At 42.0% G+C, this 15,263-nt stretch overlaps 1 protein-coding gene and 1 long non-coding RNA gene across 3 annotated transcripts in view; one reads left to right on the plus strand and one right to left on the minus strand.

Annotated features, from left to right (window-relative positions):
* Positions 1 to 15,263, minus strand: part of TEX2 (testis expressed 2) — a 108,549-nt gene that overhangs the window by 31,122 nt on the left and 62,164 nt on the right. For both annotated transcript variants that reach the window (XM_012747457.2, XM_012747456.2), the window contains exons 3-5: positions 14,021 to 14,221; positions 12,550 to 12,880; positions 7,669 to 7,916 (exon numbers count right to left, since the gene is read on the minus strand). In XM_012747457.2, coding sequence (XP_012602911.1) covers positions 7,669 to 7,916; positions 12,550 to 12,880; positions 14,021 to 14,221 — 780 coding nt within the window. The remainder of the gene's footprint in view (positions 1 to 7,668; positions 7,917 to 12,549; positions 12,881 to 14,020; positions 14,222 to 15,263) is intronic.
* The window catches only part of LOC142861965 (uncharacterized), a 51,491-nt gene that overhangs the window by 10,177 nt on the left and 26,051 nt on the right, over positions 1 to 15,263 (plus strand). The window lies entirely within an intron of this gene.

Below are 15,263 nucleotides of genomic sequence, written 5' to 3' on the forward strand. Positions count from 1 at the left end.
ACACCTGCAAGTCTGATTGCTCTGAGTACACTCGAAGCTACGGCACATGGCTAAGTACAACTGTCCCAAAGTCTGGTGTTCACCAGTCTCAGAGCTTGTGCGTGAGTGGAGCGGACTGCCAGCACTGCCTATCCACTAGTCTTGCCCCAATCTGTGCCGTCTCTCTCTCTCTGAGGGTCTGGGGGCTCACATTTTTAAATCACATGTCACCACATGTGATGGGAGATATTTTATGTTACAGGAGTCCTTTGAATTCTGATAAAAAAATTAAACCCTGGTTTAAAAAAGAACATGCTGGTCATTCCATTTCAGAAGACATGTGTCTGCCTTACCCCTTTTAATGGCCATGCTTTGCTAGTGCTATAATGTCTTCTGATGTTAACGAAGACATTTTCTGCCACCAGGTCCTAGATAGAAGGGCAGAAGTCTGCATCAGTCATGCCATAAGTTGTACAGGTATTTTTGAGTCACTTTTCTCTCTGGCTAAACATCTCCACCCCAGGCCCAAGAAGAGTAACTGGTCTGGCTTTTCTGAGGTCCATCTTCGAGTCCCATCCAATGACCTACACAGACTTTTGTGTAAATACTCATCCCAGGATAATGTCCACCGGCCACTCAGACAGGACTGAGTTGCTGCCCACATAGGGCACCATGCCTTATTTAGATTTGTAGACTTCATAAGAAAATAGTTTACTTTTTCCCTTCTCAAGAGGGAGAGTCTACCCTTTATTAACCTTTCTTAACAACCCTAGTTATTCACAGGAAACAGATTTAGCACAAAATAGCAAGAAACAAAGGCCATTTCACAATGTATGTCCAAGCCAACGGCATATGATGTAAACACACTACTGAAATAACTGACAAGCAGGTTGTTTTTTCTTTTCAACAGTTCCTTTTTCTAATGCAAGCTTCTCTCCACAGACTCATCAGGAACAAAGAAAATCTAAGAGTAGAACACTGACAGGAAAGCAGCTTTATGAACAAAACGTGGATTCGACAGGCTACTAGGAAGAACTCATTTCCAATGAATGCCATAAAAATTTAAGAGCTTAAAGAGTCAATGTGGGCGGGCACGGTGGCTCATGCCTGTAATCCTAGCTCTCTGGGAGGCCGAGGCGGGTGGATCATTTGAGCTCAGGAGTTCGAAACCAACCTGAGCAAGAGCAAGACCCCTAATAGAAAGAAATTAATTGGCCAACTAATATATACAGAAAAAATTAGCCGAGCATGGTGGTGCATGCCTGTAGTTCCAGCTACTCGGGAGGCTGAGGCAGCAGGATTGCTTGAGCCCAGGAGTTTGAGGTTGCTGTGAGCTAGGCTGACGCCACGGCACTCACTCTAGCCTAGGCAATAAAGCGAGACTCTGTCTCAAAAAAAAAGAATAAATGTGCATAAATGTCCTAATATTGTCATTTGGCTGCAGGAAGAAATGTGAGGAGGATATTTATTTCACCATTTCAACTACATACATACACTATGAAATAGTAACTTTTAAAAGATGGCTTCTATTAAATAAGTTTGGAGCGTTCAATGGTTCAAAGTGAAACAAGGCTATCAAAACTGTGAGTAGTTCTTGGTATATATTTTATTAAAAACCTCTAAAACTAAAGTAAAACAGTACAGATTTACTTAAGACTGAGGTGTCTGGGAGGCCAAGGCGGGCAGATTGCTTAAGGTCAGGAGTTCAAAACCAGCCTGAGCAAGAGCGAGACCCCGTCTCTACTATAAATAGAAAGAAATTAATTGGCAAAATAATATATATAGAAAAAATTAGCTGGGCATGGTGGCGCATGCCTGTAGTCCCAGCTACTCGGGGGGCTGAGGCAGGAGGATTGCTTGAGCCCAGGAGTTTGAGGTTGCTGTGAGCTAGGCTGACGCCACGGCACTCACTCTAGCCTAGGCAACCATGCGAGACTCTGTCTCCAAAAAAAAAAAAAAAAAGACTGAGCTGTAACACTTCCTACTACAAATGGCTAGGAGGCCAGCGCAGCCTTTTTGTTATAGAGAGAGCATAACGACTCTGCTAAGTTTGGCCACATACAATCTGGTGCCATGAGGGCTCCATGTGGGACAGCCTGGCACAAGAGAAGACACAGTGGAGGACCCTTTCCCTGTGTGTGTTTGTAGCCCCTGATTATAAAAATAAATGCATATTCACCATAGAAAACCCCCATAAGCCCATTACCTTGCTATAATTATTTAAAACATTTTTACTATATTTTCTTTCAATCTTTTTTCAATGTTATATATACTTTTTTTTTTTTTGAGACAGAGTCTCACTCTGTTGGCCTGAGCTAGAGTGCTATGGCGTCAGCCTAGCTCACAGTAACCTCAAACCCCTGGGCTCAAGCGATCCTCCTGCCTCAGCCTCCCAAGTAGCTGGGACTACAGGCATGTGCCACCATGCCCAGCTAATTTTTTCTATATATTTTTAGTTATCCAATTTCTTTCTATTTTTAGTAGAGACAGGGGTCTCGCTTTTGCTCAGGCTGGTCTCAAACTCCTGACCTTGAGCTATCCCCTCCTGCCTCGGCCTCCCAGAGTGCTAGGATTATAGGCGTGAGCCACCGCGCCTGGCCTCAATGTTATATATACTTTTAACAATACAGAATGTTTTTAAAAACAAAATTAGATCTGGCTACAAAATTTTTTATCCCTTTCTTTATAGCTTTATCAAGATATAATTTGCAGACCATACATTTCACCCATTTAAAGAGTATAATTCATTAATTGCTATAGAAAACAGTTTTGCAGCTCCTCAGAAAATTTTTATTAATTTATTTTTTTATTTTATTATTATTTTTTAGAGTCAAGGTCTTGCTCTGTTGTCTAGGTGGAGTGCAGTGGCACAGTCAAGACTCACTGTAACCTCAAACACCTGGGCTCATGGGATCCTCCCACCTCGGCCTCCTGAGTAGCTGGGACTACAGGTACACCACTATGCCTGGCTAACTTTTCTTTCTTGTAGAGACAGGGTTTTGCTATGTTGCCCAGGCTGGTTTCAAACTCCTGGCCTCAAGGGATCCTCCTGCCTTGGCCTCCCAAAGTGCTGGATTACAGGTGTAAGCCATGATATCCAGATACCTCAAACAATTAAATATAGAATTACCATAGATACAACAATTCCACTTCTGGGTATATACTACCCAAAATTGCAAGCAGGGTCTCGAAGAGGTATGTGTACATACGTGTTCATAGCAGCATTATTCACATTAGCTAAAAATGTGGAAGCAACCTAAGTGTCCATTGATGGATGAATGGATAAACAAAATGTGGTACATACCTATAATGGAATATTATTCAGCTTCAAAAGGAAGACAATTCTAACATATGCTACAACATGGATGAACCATGAAGACATTATGCTAAGTGAAATAAGTCAGTAACAAAAAGGCTGTATGATTCTACTTATGTGAGGTACTTAGAATAGTCACCATCACAGAGACAGACAATAGAATGGTGGTTGCCAAGAACTAAGAGGAGAGGGAATTGTTGTTTAATGGATACAGAGCTTCAATTTTACACAATGAAGAGAGCAGTGGTGGTGGATGCTTAACAGGATGAACGTATTTAAGTCTACTGAACTATATACTTAAAAATGGTTAACACGGCAACTTTTATGTACATGTATTTTACCAAAATAAAAATAAATTTTTAAAAATAGAGTATAAGTCAACAGTGTTTAATATTTCACAGAGTTGTGTAGTTATCAGCACAATCAATTTTAGAACATTTTCATTATCCCCAAAGAAACTCTGTTCCTATTGGCAGTCACTCCCCATTCCTTCCCAACTCCACCCATCCCCCACCATCCTAGGAAATGACTAGTTTGTCTCCATAAATTTGCCTATTTGTTTCATATAAATGGAACCATACAATATGTGTTCTTTTGTGACTGACTTGTTTCACTTAGCATAATGTTTTCAAGGTTTATCTACATTTATCCAGTGTATCATTCCTTTTTATTGTAGAAGAATATTTTATTCTATGCATATACCACACTTTATCCATTCTTCATTTGACGGATATTTGGGCTGTTTTTCACTTTGGGCTATTGCGAATAATGCTACTATAAATATTTGTGTACAAATTTTTATGTTGAATATGTGTTTTCATTTCCCTTGGATATGTAGCTAGGAGAATTGCTGGATCATATGGTAACTCTGTGTTTAACCTCATGCAAAATTACCAAACTATTTTCCACAGTGGCTATACCATTTTACATTCCTATCAGGAATGTACAAGGGTTCCAATTTCTCCACATCCTCAATAATACCTGGTATTTTCTGTCTTTTTTATTATGGTCATCCTAGTAGGTGTGAAGTGGATCTCACTGTAGTTTTGGCACATTTTCCTAATGACATTGAGCATTTTTTCATGCACTTATTGGCCATTCGTGTCTCTTCTTTGGAGAAATGTCTATTTAGATCCTTTGCCCATTTCTTAACTGGGTTATTTATCACTTCATTACTGAGTTTTAAGACTCTATTACATATTCTGGGTACCAGACCCTTATTAGATAAATGATTTGTAACCATTTTCTCCTACTCTGTGGGTTGTCTTTTCACTCTCTCGATGGCATTGTTTACAGCACAAACGTTTTCAGTTTTGATGAAGTACAATTTACCTATTTTTTCCTTTGGTTGCTTGTTTTTGGTGTCTTAGCTATGAAGATTTTACCTAAACCAAAGTCACAAAGATTTACTTCATTTTAAGAGTTTTATAGTTTTAGCTCTTACATTGAGGTCTATGATCCATTCTGAGTTAATTTTTGTATGTGGTGTGAGGTAAGGAGTCTACTCCATTCTTTTACATGTGGATATCTAGGTTATTCCAACACCATTTGTTGAAAAGACTATTCTTTCCCCCACTGATTTGTCTCAGAATTCTTATCTGTAATCCTTTTTAAAATTTATTCTTAAATTGGATATATGGCTTCATATATTTTACTTATTATATAAGTATTTTCCAATTTATTATTTATTTGTTTGTTTATTTATTTGGAGACAGGGTCTCATTCTGTTGCTCAGGCTAGAGCACCCATTTTACATTCCGGCATCTACTTGCCCTCCACGCTGGTGAGCCACCTCAGAAGCAGATCTCCCAGCCCCCAGTCACAGTAGCCTCCCCAGCTGACTCCACATGGAGCACACAGAAGCTGTCACCTGCTAAGCCTTGTCAAAATTACAAATTTGTGAGGAAAATAAATAGTTATTGTTTGAAGCCACCCCTTTTGGGGTTCTTTGTTCTGTAGCAGATAACTGGAACAAACATCTATACTGTACTCAAGACCGTCTCCACGGCCAGACCACTCCGAGAGCCAGGACATGGCCCACACCGGCTCCAGCAGGCCAAGGGGATGCGAGAGGTCAGCACTAAAGCTCACATACTATCTTCAACAGCCCCCTGTCAAAGACAATTGTCTGTGTTCTCACACAATTCTGCCTCTCTGGTTTCCAAAAACAGGACAGCTATCAATCATTAAATTAACAAGGGAGAGTGGGAGATGTCAACAAGGGCTCAAGGAAAAGCCAACAAGGATGGACACGCAACAGCACCAGCCAGCTGACACTGAGAGAAAAATACCACAGCCTACAGTCTGGGCAGCTCAGACTGGGGGTGATACGGGCCTTCTGACCTCAGCAGCCCCTGCTTGGCGACAGCCCTGAGTTTCTGTTTGTTGTACTGAGTCTATAAATTATCAAGAAAAGATGAAGTCATCCCTTCCTGTTCTGCCTCAGGGGGCCAGTAAGTGCAATGTGGTTTCAAAAGATTTTCATCAGGCTCAGAAGAGGAAAAAAAGTCTGGGTGCTTAATGGGTAAGTGCCAAGTTGTTGGAAGGAGGTTTAGACTAGAGAGTTCCTGACAGAAATGCTGGGCAGAGCTGCTGAATGTGACATCAGGGACCCCAGTGATCCCAGGACGCAACACGCACATGTGACACAAAGGAAACAATGCTCTAAAATAGGCTTTGCTTTGTTTTTTAATTTATAGAAATCTTGCAAAAAGTAAGGATTTTACTAGATAAATTTCTTATATTAGTATACAATTCTCCTCCTGATTTTTCTGAATCTGATGAGAGTCGAGACAGCCCAGAATTTGGGGGGTGGGGAGGTTCACCAGTGGTCAATAGGACATTTCTAGAACAGTTTAATATCACCTCACTCCCCCCAGAGGGAGGTCTGCTTCCCACTATGGCTGGCAACTCAGGGCAGAGGGCAGAGGCAGTGGATCAATGGCCGGCAAAGGCACGTGGCCTTTTTTTGCCCTGGCAAGTTCATACAGGCCAGGTGAGTGGCCTCTTCCACACTGAAAGGGATTAACAGAACGAATAAAGACCAATGGCTGGCTAACGGCACAAAGGCAGGCACCACATGCTTCTCATTAGGAACAGAAATATGGTCACTCTAAGAAGTCAAGCACTAGTAACTGAATGTGGGAAAGTGGTTGTGTCCCCCCAGGTGGAGGCTGTGCCTTGGAACAACGTGCACAGCAGAGGCCTCAGGTCGAGCAGGGTTTCAGAATGACTTGTCAAACTGGCAGTCACGGCAAGCCTCAGGGCCTCAGATCAGGTGTCACACACTCCATCACTTAGTGGCTGCATGACTGAGCTACCTAACTTCTCTGTGCCTCAGTTTCTCTACCTACAAAATGGAGAGAATCTCATCTAGTTGGCAGGACTGTTCAAGGGCACAGAGTACTTCTATTATGGTGCCTAACAGGACCTGCATCTGGCAGCCTCTATGATTTATCTTGTCATAGATGATCCCAAGTCAATGTCCAGTGACATTTTGGAAATAATGCTCATGGTAAATCCTCAAAGCACTGGACATAGCTGAGCAGGCTGAGGATTTGAGAATCCAGTGGTTATTGAGGAATGAGACCTGGATCACCTGCAATTCTGTGACCACACCTCTAATGATTTCCCAGTTGCTCAGGTTGAAATGCTAGGTGGCATCTCAGCCACCTCGCCAGCAATCTGGCCAGCTCCTCCTCCCACGCACACCCCAGCAGGCCCCTCCTCATCCCCTGCTGTCACCACCTCCACCTTGGACCACCCTCCATTGCAACGATGGCCTCCCCCACTATTTCCCTCCCACAGCCAATTCTCCACTGAGAGCCACTTGCCTTCTTACACTAAAATCAGTCGACATCACTCCCTGCTCCAAAGCCTCCCTGGGCTGATCCAAGGAGGCCCTGCCGACCCTGCAGCTTCCCTGCCCGCCTCTCTTTCCCTTGCTCACTGTCCAGACACAATGGCCTCATTGCTGTTCCCCAAACATTCCACCCACTTGCGCACAGCAGGCCCTCCCCACCGGAATGTTCCTCCCACATGTAACACCGTGGCTCATGCCCTCATGTCCTACAGGTCTGTGCTCCAAGGTCACCACCTCAAAGAGGCCCTCCCTGGCCACCCATCTAAAATAGCAGCTCTGGCCAACTTTCCATCCTCCCTATCTGGCTTTATTTTAATTCTTAACCACCACCTGATGCTTGTTTCTTGCTGTCTTCCTGAGGTCTAGGCCCTTCTCTGCCTAGTGCATCACTGTGTCCTCAGTGCCCAGAACAGGGCCTGGCACAAAACAGGTACTCAAAGCTCTTTTGCATGAAGAAATGAGTATGGAAGTGGAAGAGCAGAAGAGCCCTGGCCCTAGCAGCCAGCTTTACCTTTTTCCCAGCTGTGGGGCTGCTCTCTGCACTCTGCACAGGGCTCCTTTGGGGGCTTCGGCTTTCCTGGGGGACACACCTGCCCATGTACACACTGTAGTCTAGAAGCATCTTCTGCCGTACGCTGCCCACCAGGTCCTTCTGCTTCGGCTGCGACATGATCTCCTCCACGCTGCCTTTGCTGCTGCTGCGGCTGTGGGTCAGGTGCCCAGAGGGACTGTTGTGTCTGCTGTGCGCAGGCAAAAGCCCTGGAGTGAATAAGTGACGGAGGTTAATCCCATGAAGAAAATGAATGCAAAGCAACCAGGCTCAGGAGAAAGGTAGCTAAAATGCTATCATATGACTGTTTAAAAAGTATTTATAAGGTTATTCTCCACCCTGAAAAATACCTTTTGCTTAATGACAGATAATTTTTAGAACAGTTTTTATTCCTCTCCAAGATCATTTAGAGTAATGGGAGTAAAGAAATACATCTGGCAGGTACCTTTTTCTTTTTTCCTGGTGATCTTTTAGGAGAAGATCAAATGTAGGACTGACACACCCCAAGTGCTGACAGACTTGTGATTGCTATCAGTGGAAAATAATAAATGGGCAGAAAGCTAATTAACTGTTCATCCACAGCTCACAGCAATTCCAAAGATGCCATCTTTCATTCAACAAATTACTCATAAAGTACTTTCTCAGGGCCAACTTCATGCTAAAAAGAAGAATTAAGACATAATCCCTGCCCTTGAATTCAGACACCTAGATAGATAAATCACAATCTTCTGTGACAAGTGCTGTAACTGTAGGACGCATAAAAGACTCTAAGGGCAGAAAGAAGGGGGTGACTACCTCTGCCCAAGAATGTGGAGAGGCGCTTACCCCAGAATCACATCTGGTCTGTCTTGAGGGGATAGTTGCCATTTTCCTGGCCCACGTTGGGAAAGAACACTCCAGATAGAGAAAACAGCATACAGAAAAAGCAATGACAGGGCACAGTATGTTTGGAGAGCACTGAGAGACTCAGTGAAGTTTTACGCAGAGTACACAGGGCAGAGGGATAAGAAATGAGGATAGACAGATTAACCAGGAACAGACTGCAAAGTGCCTCAAAAGCAACCCTGGATTTAATTTTACCCTGTTGCACTAGAGAGGCTTTAGGCATGGGAAGTGCCTGATGCTAACAATTTCATTTAGATTTATTCTGACAGTCAGGTGAAGGGTAGAGTGGTTAAAAATCAAATCAAATCATTTTATATATTTTTGAGAGGTTCCAACCATCTGAACTGCAATGGCCCAAAGCCTTACACTGGGTCACACAAGCCATTTCTTAATTTAAATTTTAGCTAGATACTTTCCAGCACTTCAATATTTGAGATTTTACATTGTATAACTCATAGAAATAAAATTCTTTCATAATCCTTATTATCTTCATACCATTTTCATGTACAGCATTATTTTTAAATGTTGGGATAAATGCTATACCAAAAACATTTAAAAAAATAGATGAAAACTAAATGCAAGGTGATATCCTAAATTGGATCTTGGAAGAGAAAAATGACTTTAGTAGAAAAACCAGTGAAATCCAAATAAATTCTACTACCATTTGGTTAATAGTAAAAAAAAAAAGAACAAAGATGAAAATACATGAGGCAGTATGACACCGACACTTCAAACTAAACTGATCTCCTTATGACTGAGCCAAAAGAGGCCTTCCTCCTCTCAATGATATAGGGTTGTGTTCCCCAACCGCCAGGCCATGGCCTGGTACTGGTCCGTGGCCTGTTAGGGACCAGGCTGCAGAGCTCCACCTCCCTCTCTCCCCTAACCAATCCCGTCCATCTGTGGAAAAACTGTCTTCCATGAAACTTAGGAACTAGGAACTGGGCTGCACAGCAGGATGTGAGTGGTGGGTGAGTGAGTAAAGCTTCATCTGTATTAACAGATGCTCCCCATCATTCGCATCACCACCTGAGCTCTGTGCCCACACCCCCCACCCCAGTTGGTGGAAAAATTGTCTTCCATGAAACTGGTCCCTGGTGTCAAAAAGGCTGGGGGCCGCTGATGTAGGGGAAGGAAGAAGACCCTATTCTAGACTCGGCTGGTGCTCACTGCCCACAGAACAGCCTCTTCATATGCCATTGTCACCCTTCCCTAGAGTGGGAGAAGGCACAGGAGGCATCACTGCTCCGTGGGCCTCATGGACAAGGTACCTTGATAACGTCACAAACCTTCCTGTGCAGAGACCATGTTGGAATTTTGCCAAATGACCACATGCTTTCCTGCTCTCTCTAGACTCTTGCTCTAGACTCCTGGACCCGTTTCCCAACTTGCAGCCTGAGCACTGCCTACTAGAGATGCAGGTCTCAGCCCTATCCCAGACCTCTTGAGTCAGAACCTACATTTTAACAAGATCCCCCAAACATTCAAGTTTGAGAAGCACAATCCAGGTTGCTAGAGAAATCTATGATTTTGGTGACAGCATTTCTGAGGGAGAGGACAGGGCCAGGTCATCAAGCAGGAGGACATTTATCTTCTTGGTACCAACACATGTACCTGGCCTTGGAGAAAAGGAACCAGTCACACTTTCAGCTGATGCCATGCCACCTGTGCATGGTCACTGACTCAGAGATGTTTTTGAGAACAGCACAGTCCTGGCTCAATTTACCTTTGCCTTTGCTTCTAGCTTAATCACACTTCCAGTGGCTTAAACTTACCATAAATATCTCAATTCGTAGCTTTTAAGGGCAACCCAGACTAATAAATAAATAAAAAGACATATTAGTGTTGTGAGAATGTAACCTTGCTTGATTTACAAATTCAAGTGAGTACACTGAAGGTTTTCCCACATTCTGACTCTTACCGTTAGGTTTATTGTGCGGTGAATGGAAGTCTAAGAATTTTTGGCAGGATTTTCAAAAGTATAAATTCATTAAAAACAGTCAAATGCTTTGATTAAGTCCATAAATAACATGGCACTTTTGAAGCTGCTCTGGGTGGCCCCTGAGCACGTAAGGCAGTGTTTCCTGGCGGTCCTACACCCTCCCACCGCCCTGGGCTACCTGATTCTGAGCCTCAGTGCCTAGACCAGTCGACCATTATATTTCTAACAGAAATATAATGTGAGCCACATATATAATTTTAAATTTTCTAGTAGCCACATTAAAAAGGTAAAAAGAAACAACTGAAATTAATTGGACTACATTATTTAACCTTCTATATTTAAATACTATTGTTTCAACATGCACCCAATATAAAGTCATAATGAGATATTTTACATTCATTTTTGGGACTAAGACTTTAAAATCCAGTGTGTATCTTGCATTTAGAGCACATCTCCATTTGCACTGACCACACTTCAAGTGTTCAAAAGCCGCATGGGGCTGGTGCCTACTGTATGGGACAGCACAGGTTCAGACCTACCAGGAGAAGCAAGGAATGCCTGGTGCTGGGTTCTTACCCATTTGAATTTTCTTTTATTCAGTGTTAGGGGCTGAATTGTGTCCCCCAAAAGATATGTTTAAGTACTAAACCCTAGTATCCCAGAAAATGACCTTATTTGGAAATAGAGTCATCGTAGGTGTAATTTATTAAAATATGGTTATAGTAGAAGTAGGATGGGCCCTTAATCCAATAGGACTGGTATCCTTACAAGAAGAGGAGAAGAGACAGAGACACATAGAGACAAAGCCATGAGATAACAGAGGCAGAATTTGAAGGGATGCAACGCAAGCCAAGGATCCACAGCTACCACCAGAAGCTAAAAAGAGGCAAGGAAGGACTCTAGGCAGAGTCTCAGAGGGAACATGGCCCTGCTAACACCTTAATTTCAGACTCCTAGCCTCCTTTACTGTGACAATAAATTCCTGTTGTTTTAAGCCACCCAGTTTGCAGTATTTTGTTCCAGCAGCCCTAGGAAATAAATATATCTAGTAATCTCCCTATTCATCTTGAGTTTTAGTGCTTTAGGTATTTCCAAGGGACTCCTTGGATCTCAGTGCTGGGATGGGATGGAAGCTGGCATTGATGCTAATAGTAAGGTAGGTCAACAAAGGTGCCAGGTAAGGGCCCAGAGTGTGTTCGAGCGGAAAGAACCAAAGCAATCTGAAGCAACATGTGAGACTCATGTAACACACATAACTCCTCAGTCACACGAAAGCCCTGTCAGAGAAAGCCTCATTGTGGCTCCATTCATGTCTTTGTTCCAGATCCATCTCAGAACGCTAATAACGCCCACACCAACCTTGTTCTTTTCTGATCTTCCACAATTACTGGTTGCACCATCCTCATTTTAGCACAGTAATTTGTGAACATGTGACTCACACAGATCAGTTTGGTCTAACAAGCACAACATCTGACCGACAGGGGTGCTGCTGCTTTTTACTGGTTTTGTGTCCCTTGCAGTGCCATCCCAGCCAGAGGTGAGCAAGGAGGTGCTGCATGGTCATCCATCTGAATGACCAGGACATGACCTGAATGGTCAGCAGGCCTGAGGATTCTGCATTTCTATGAAAACCTCAGGCCTAGAGGACATGGTGTGGGTCAGGAGCCCAACAGTGCCAGCCTGAAGCATCTCCCTGACTCACCTGCCTTCTCACCACTGGGGTTCTTCTGTTGCTGCTTCTCTCAGAGGAGTCACACTATATAAAAGTAAAATATAATCCTAGGGAACCAGCAAAGGCTAATAAACACACGCCTGCAAATGGATCCATCATTCGTCAAATGTTTTGGTATAAAGAGTTGCAGTGATCACCCTAAAAGGTAAATGAGTCATGAGAACACTTTAGAAGACAGACAGTAATCAACCCAGGGTGGGTTTCCTTCCTGCTTGGCATTCTTTTTCTATTCCCCCTAAAGGCCTTTTAAAAATGCATAAGCATTTAGCACAAATGTCATTACCTGGTTTACTTCCAGAGACACCAGGTGGTTTCTTGATTTCCGACTTCAGCTTAGATGCCAGAATAAATCTCCTAAACCACTCCTCTTTTTCTCGGCCAGTTCTCCCAAAGAGATAGAGTATCTGATCTCGCTGGCCAGATCTTGCTCCCTCTTGAGGGTGGGGTGGCTTCTTAGGGTCCTCACTTCCCTCCACTGGTAGCTTCTCCTCCAAAGTCTCCTTATCGGTCTGAGCTTTAGACATAAAGTCATCTTGTCGACCAAGCTCGATACAAATGGGGTACTTTTTATTCCAGATTCGTTTTCGAGCCAAACTTTTCGGTACAAGATAAATCTACAGAGAAAGGGAAATGATTTACATACTAAAGACTGGCTACACTGTGCATTAATATTATACATAGTACAAATGCAAACTTTATAGAATTTTTGACTAAAATGATGAGTGTGAAATAATTCCTATCACCTGTTTATAATATGGCTATAGAAACCAGAATAAATTTTTGGAAATGACATGTTATTCTTCAGAATCATTTCAGAAAGCAGATGTTAAGAATTTTGCAAGAGTTACAAATATCTATAATTTTCAGGTAGCAGTACCACAATAATGTGTAGCTGATTATCATCAACTAAGTTTGGATATCAACTGAGTTTAGTGACTCTGAGCCAAACTTAAGCTGGAAAAAAAATTATCAACCAGGATGGCAAGCTCATGTTAATCTTGAATGTCAACTTGCAAGTAAGAATAAATTTATACAAAAACTATCTAAAGTACTTCTATCACTTTGGGGAAATCTAAAAATCATTCAGATGAGTTACAAGAAGAAAAGAGAACCTATAGCTTTGAGGAATAAACAACTTACATTTCTCACAAAAATAGAAGTATATAATATTTTATCAAAATGTATTTTGCATATCCATAATTTTCACATTTGCAGAGCCTTCATTAGTTAGTACCCTAGAACAACTACACATAGCTTTTTGTTCGACCAAAAGAATTATTATTATTATTATTTTTGTAGCCATGATTGTCTCACTATGTTGCTCGGGCTGGCCTTGAACTCTAGGGCTCAAGCAATCTTCCTGCCTCAGCCTCCCAAAGTGCTGGGATTACAGGCATGAGCCCAGCGAGAATTAACTTGAAAGATAGAATTCTGAGTACATGATGTCCTCACTCCTCAAGGTGTGGTCTGTGGACTAGCAACATGAGTATCAACTAGGAGCTCATGAAAATGCGGGCTCTCAGGCCCCACCCAGAGTTGCTGAGTCAGAATCTACATTTAACAAGGTGTCCAGGTGATTTGTATGTACATTAAAGCGTAACAGGTACTGTCTTAAAGTATACTGATACTTACTAATAAGCAGCAAAACCAAAACCAAAAAAACCTTTTCAGGGGAAAAAAATGCAGTAAAACCACCAAGATTCCAAATGCTTTTCATCCATGTAAGCTCTCCTTCCAAAATTAGTTGGGCTCACCTTGCTGTCTGAGAGGTCATAGATTTTCTGGCTGATGTAGGTGACCTCTGGCTTAGTTTCATTGTAGCTGGCCCTCCTGGATATATTTTTATTGGGCTTTGAAAGTCTTAAGATTCCACCCTCAAGTCGAACAAAGACTGAATGTGTCAAAGTTGCATGGTAAGTTTCTGGATCATAGTTGTAAATCTCATTCATCCATCCCTGATGAAGAAAAACTCCGATTAGTAAAATTAGAATAAACACAAATGTGATTTATTATGAAAATGACAAATACTGTGGTATTCAGGCCACTGAAACCAAACCTAACAATAACACAGGTGTCAACTTATTGAGGACTAGAGGTGGCTAAGAGAGGTGTTTAGCTGGAAGGATAATCAGGACTGGGGATTAATTTGATACATTTTTGATAAATAAAAAATCTAGATTTGGGGGAGAATGGCAATGTCCATTATCCGAAATAAAAGGTTCTTTCTTTTTTTAAAGCTTATAAGCAAATCAGGAAACTCAAAAGTTTTATGTGACTGAGCAAGTCTCTCTGCTTGAACTCCTTTGGGAGTGAGTAATCCCACCCAGTCCAGCCTTCTTAATTAGCCAAACAAACGCTCTACCCAGCTCGGCTGCAAACAAACTTTGAAACTTCATATTAATGTATGTTACCATTGAGGACCCAGAGAACACCTAATACTCCATTTCTATCTCACTACAATATAATTGAAACCACGTAGTAAAGCAGATTATTGTGAATTAGGCATTAAATAAAATCATAAAAATTAATATATTCCATAATATGTCAAAGTTAAAAGATACATAGAAACTTGAATGAGTAAAATCATGCCCCAAGTTCCGTTCACCCCCACCAAACGGACATAAATGTACTCATACACTGATTTTTAAAAAGAGCAAACATATTGAAATGTCCAAAGCGTGCCCACGCCCGCACACACACACACACAGCCCTAACACACCATAGAACTGTGCTAAAGCTAATCTCATAGCTATAATCAATATTCATCATTTAACACTCTGCCTGCCCTAAAGTACTTTTTCAGATATTGGTAGCCCATTATCTCTTTAAAAGAAGTTCTATAGAAAATTTTAATTGGTATCTTCCCACTTCCCCTCTTTTTATAAATCTTTGTAATGAGCAGAGAGATGCTAAAGATCATTATGATTAAGTTGGGATTGCCATTCTTTTTAAGGAATAGCCATTTCCATGGTAAGCATCTGAGTCTCACACTAAAGT

The sequence above is a fragment of the Microcebus murinus genome, chromosome 18 (genome assembly GCF_040939455.1).
Source record: "Microcebus murinus isolate Inina chromosome 18, M.murinus_Inina_mat1.0, whole genome shotgun sequence".
Classification (NCBI taxonomy): Eukaryota; Metazoa; Chordata; class Mammalia; order Primates; family Cheirogaleidae; genus Microcebus; species Microcebus murinus.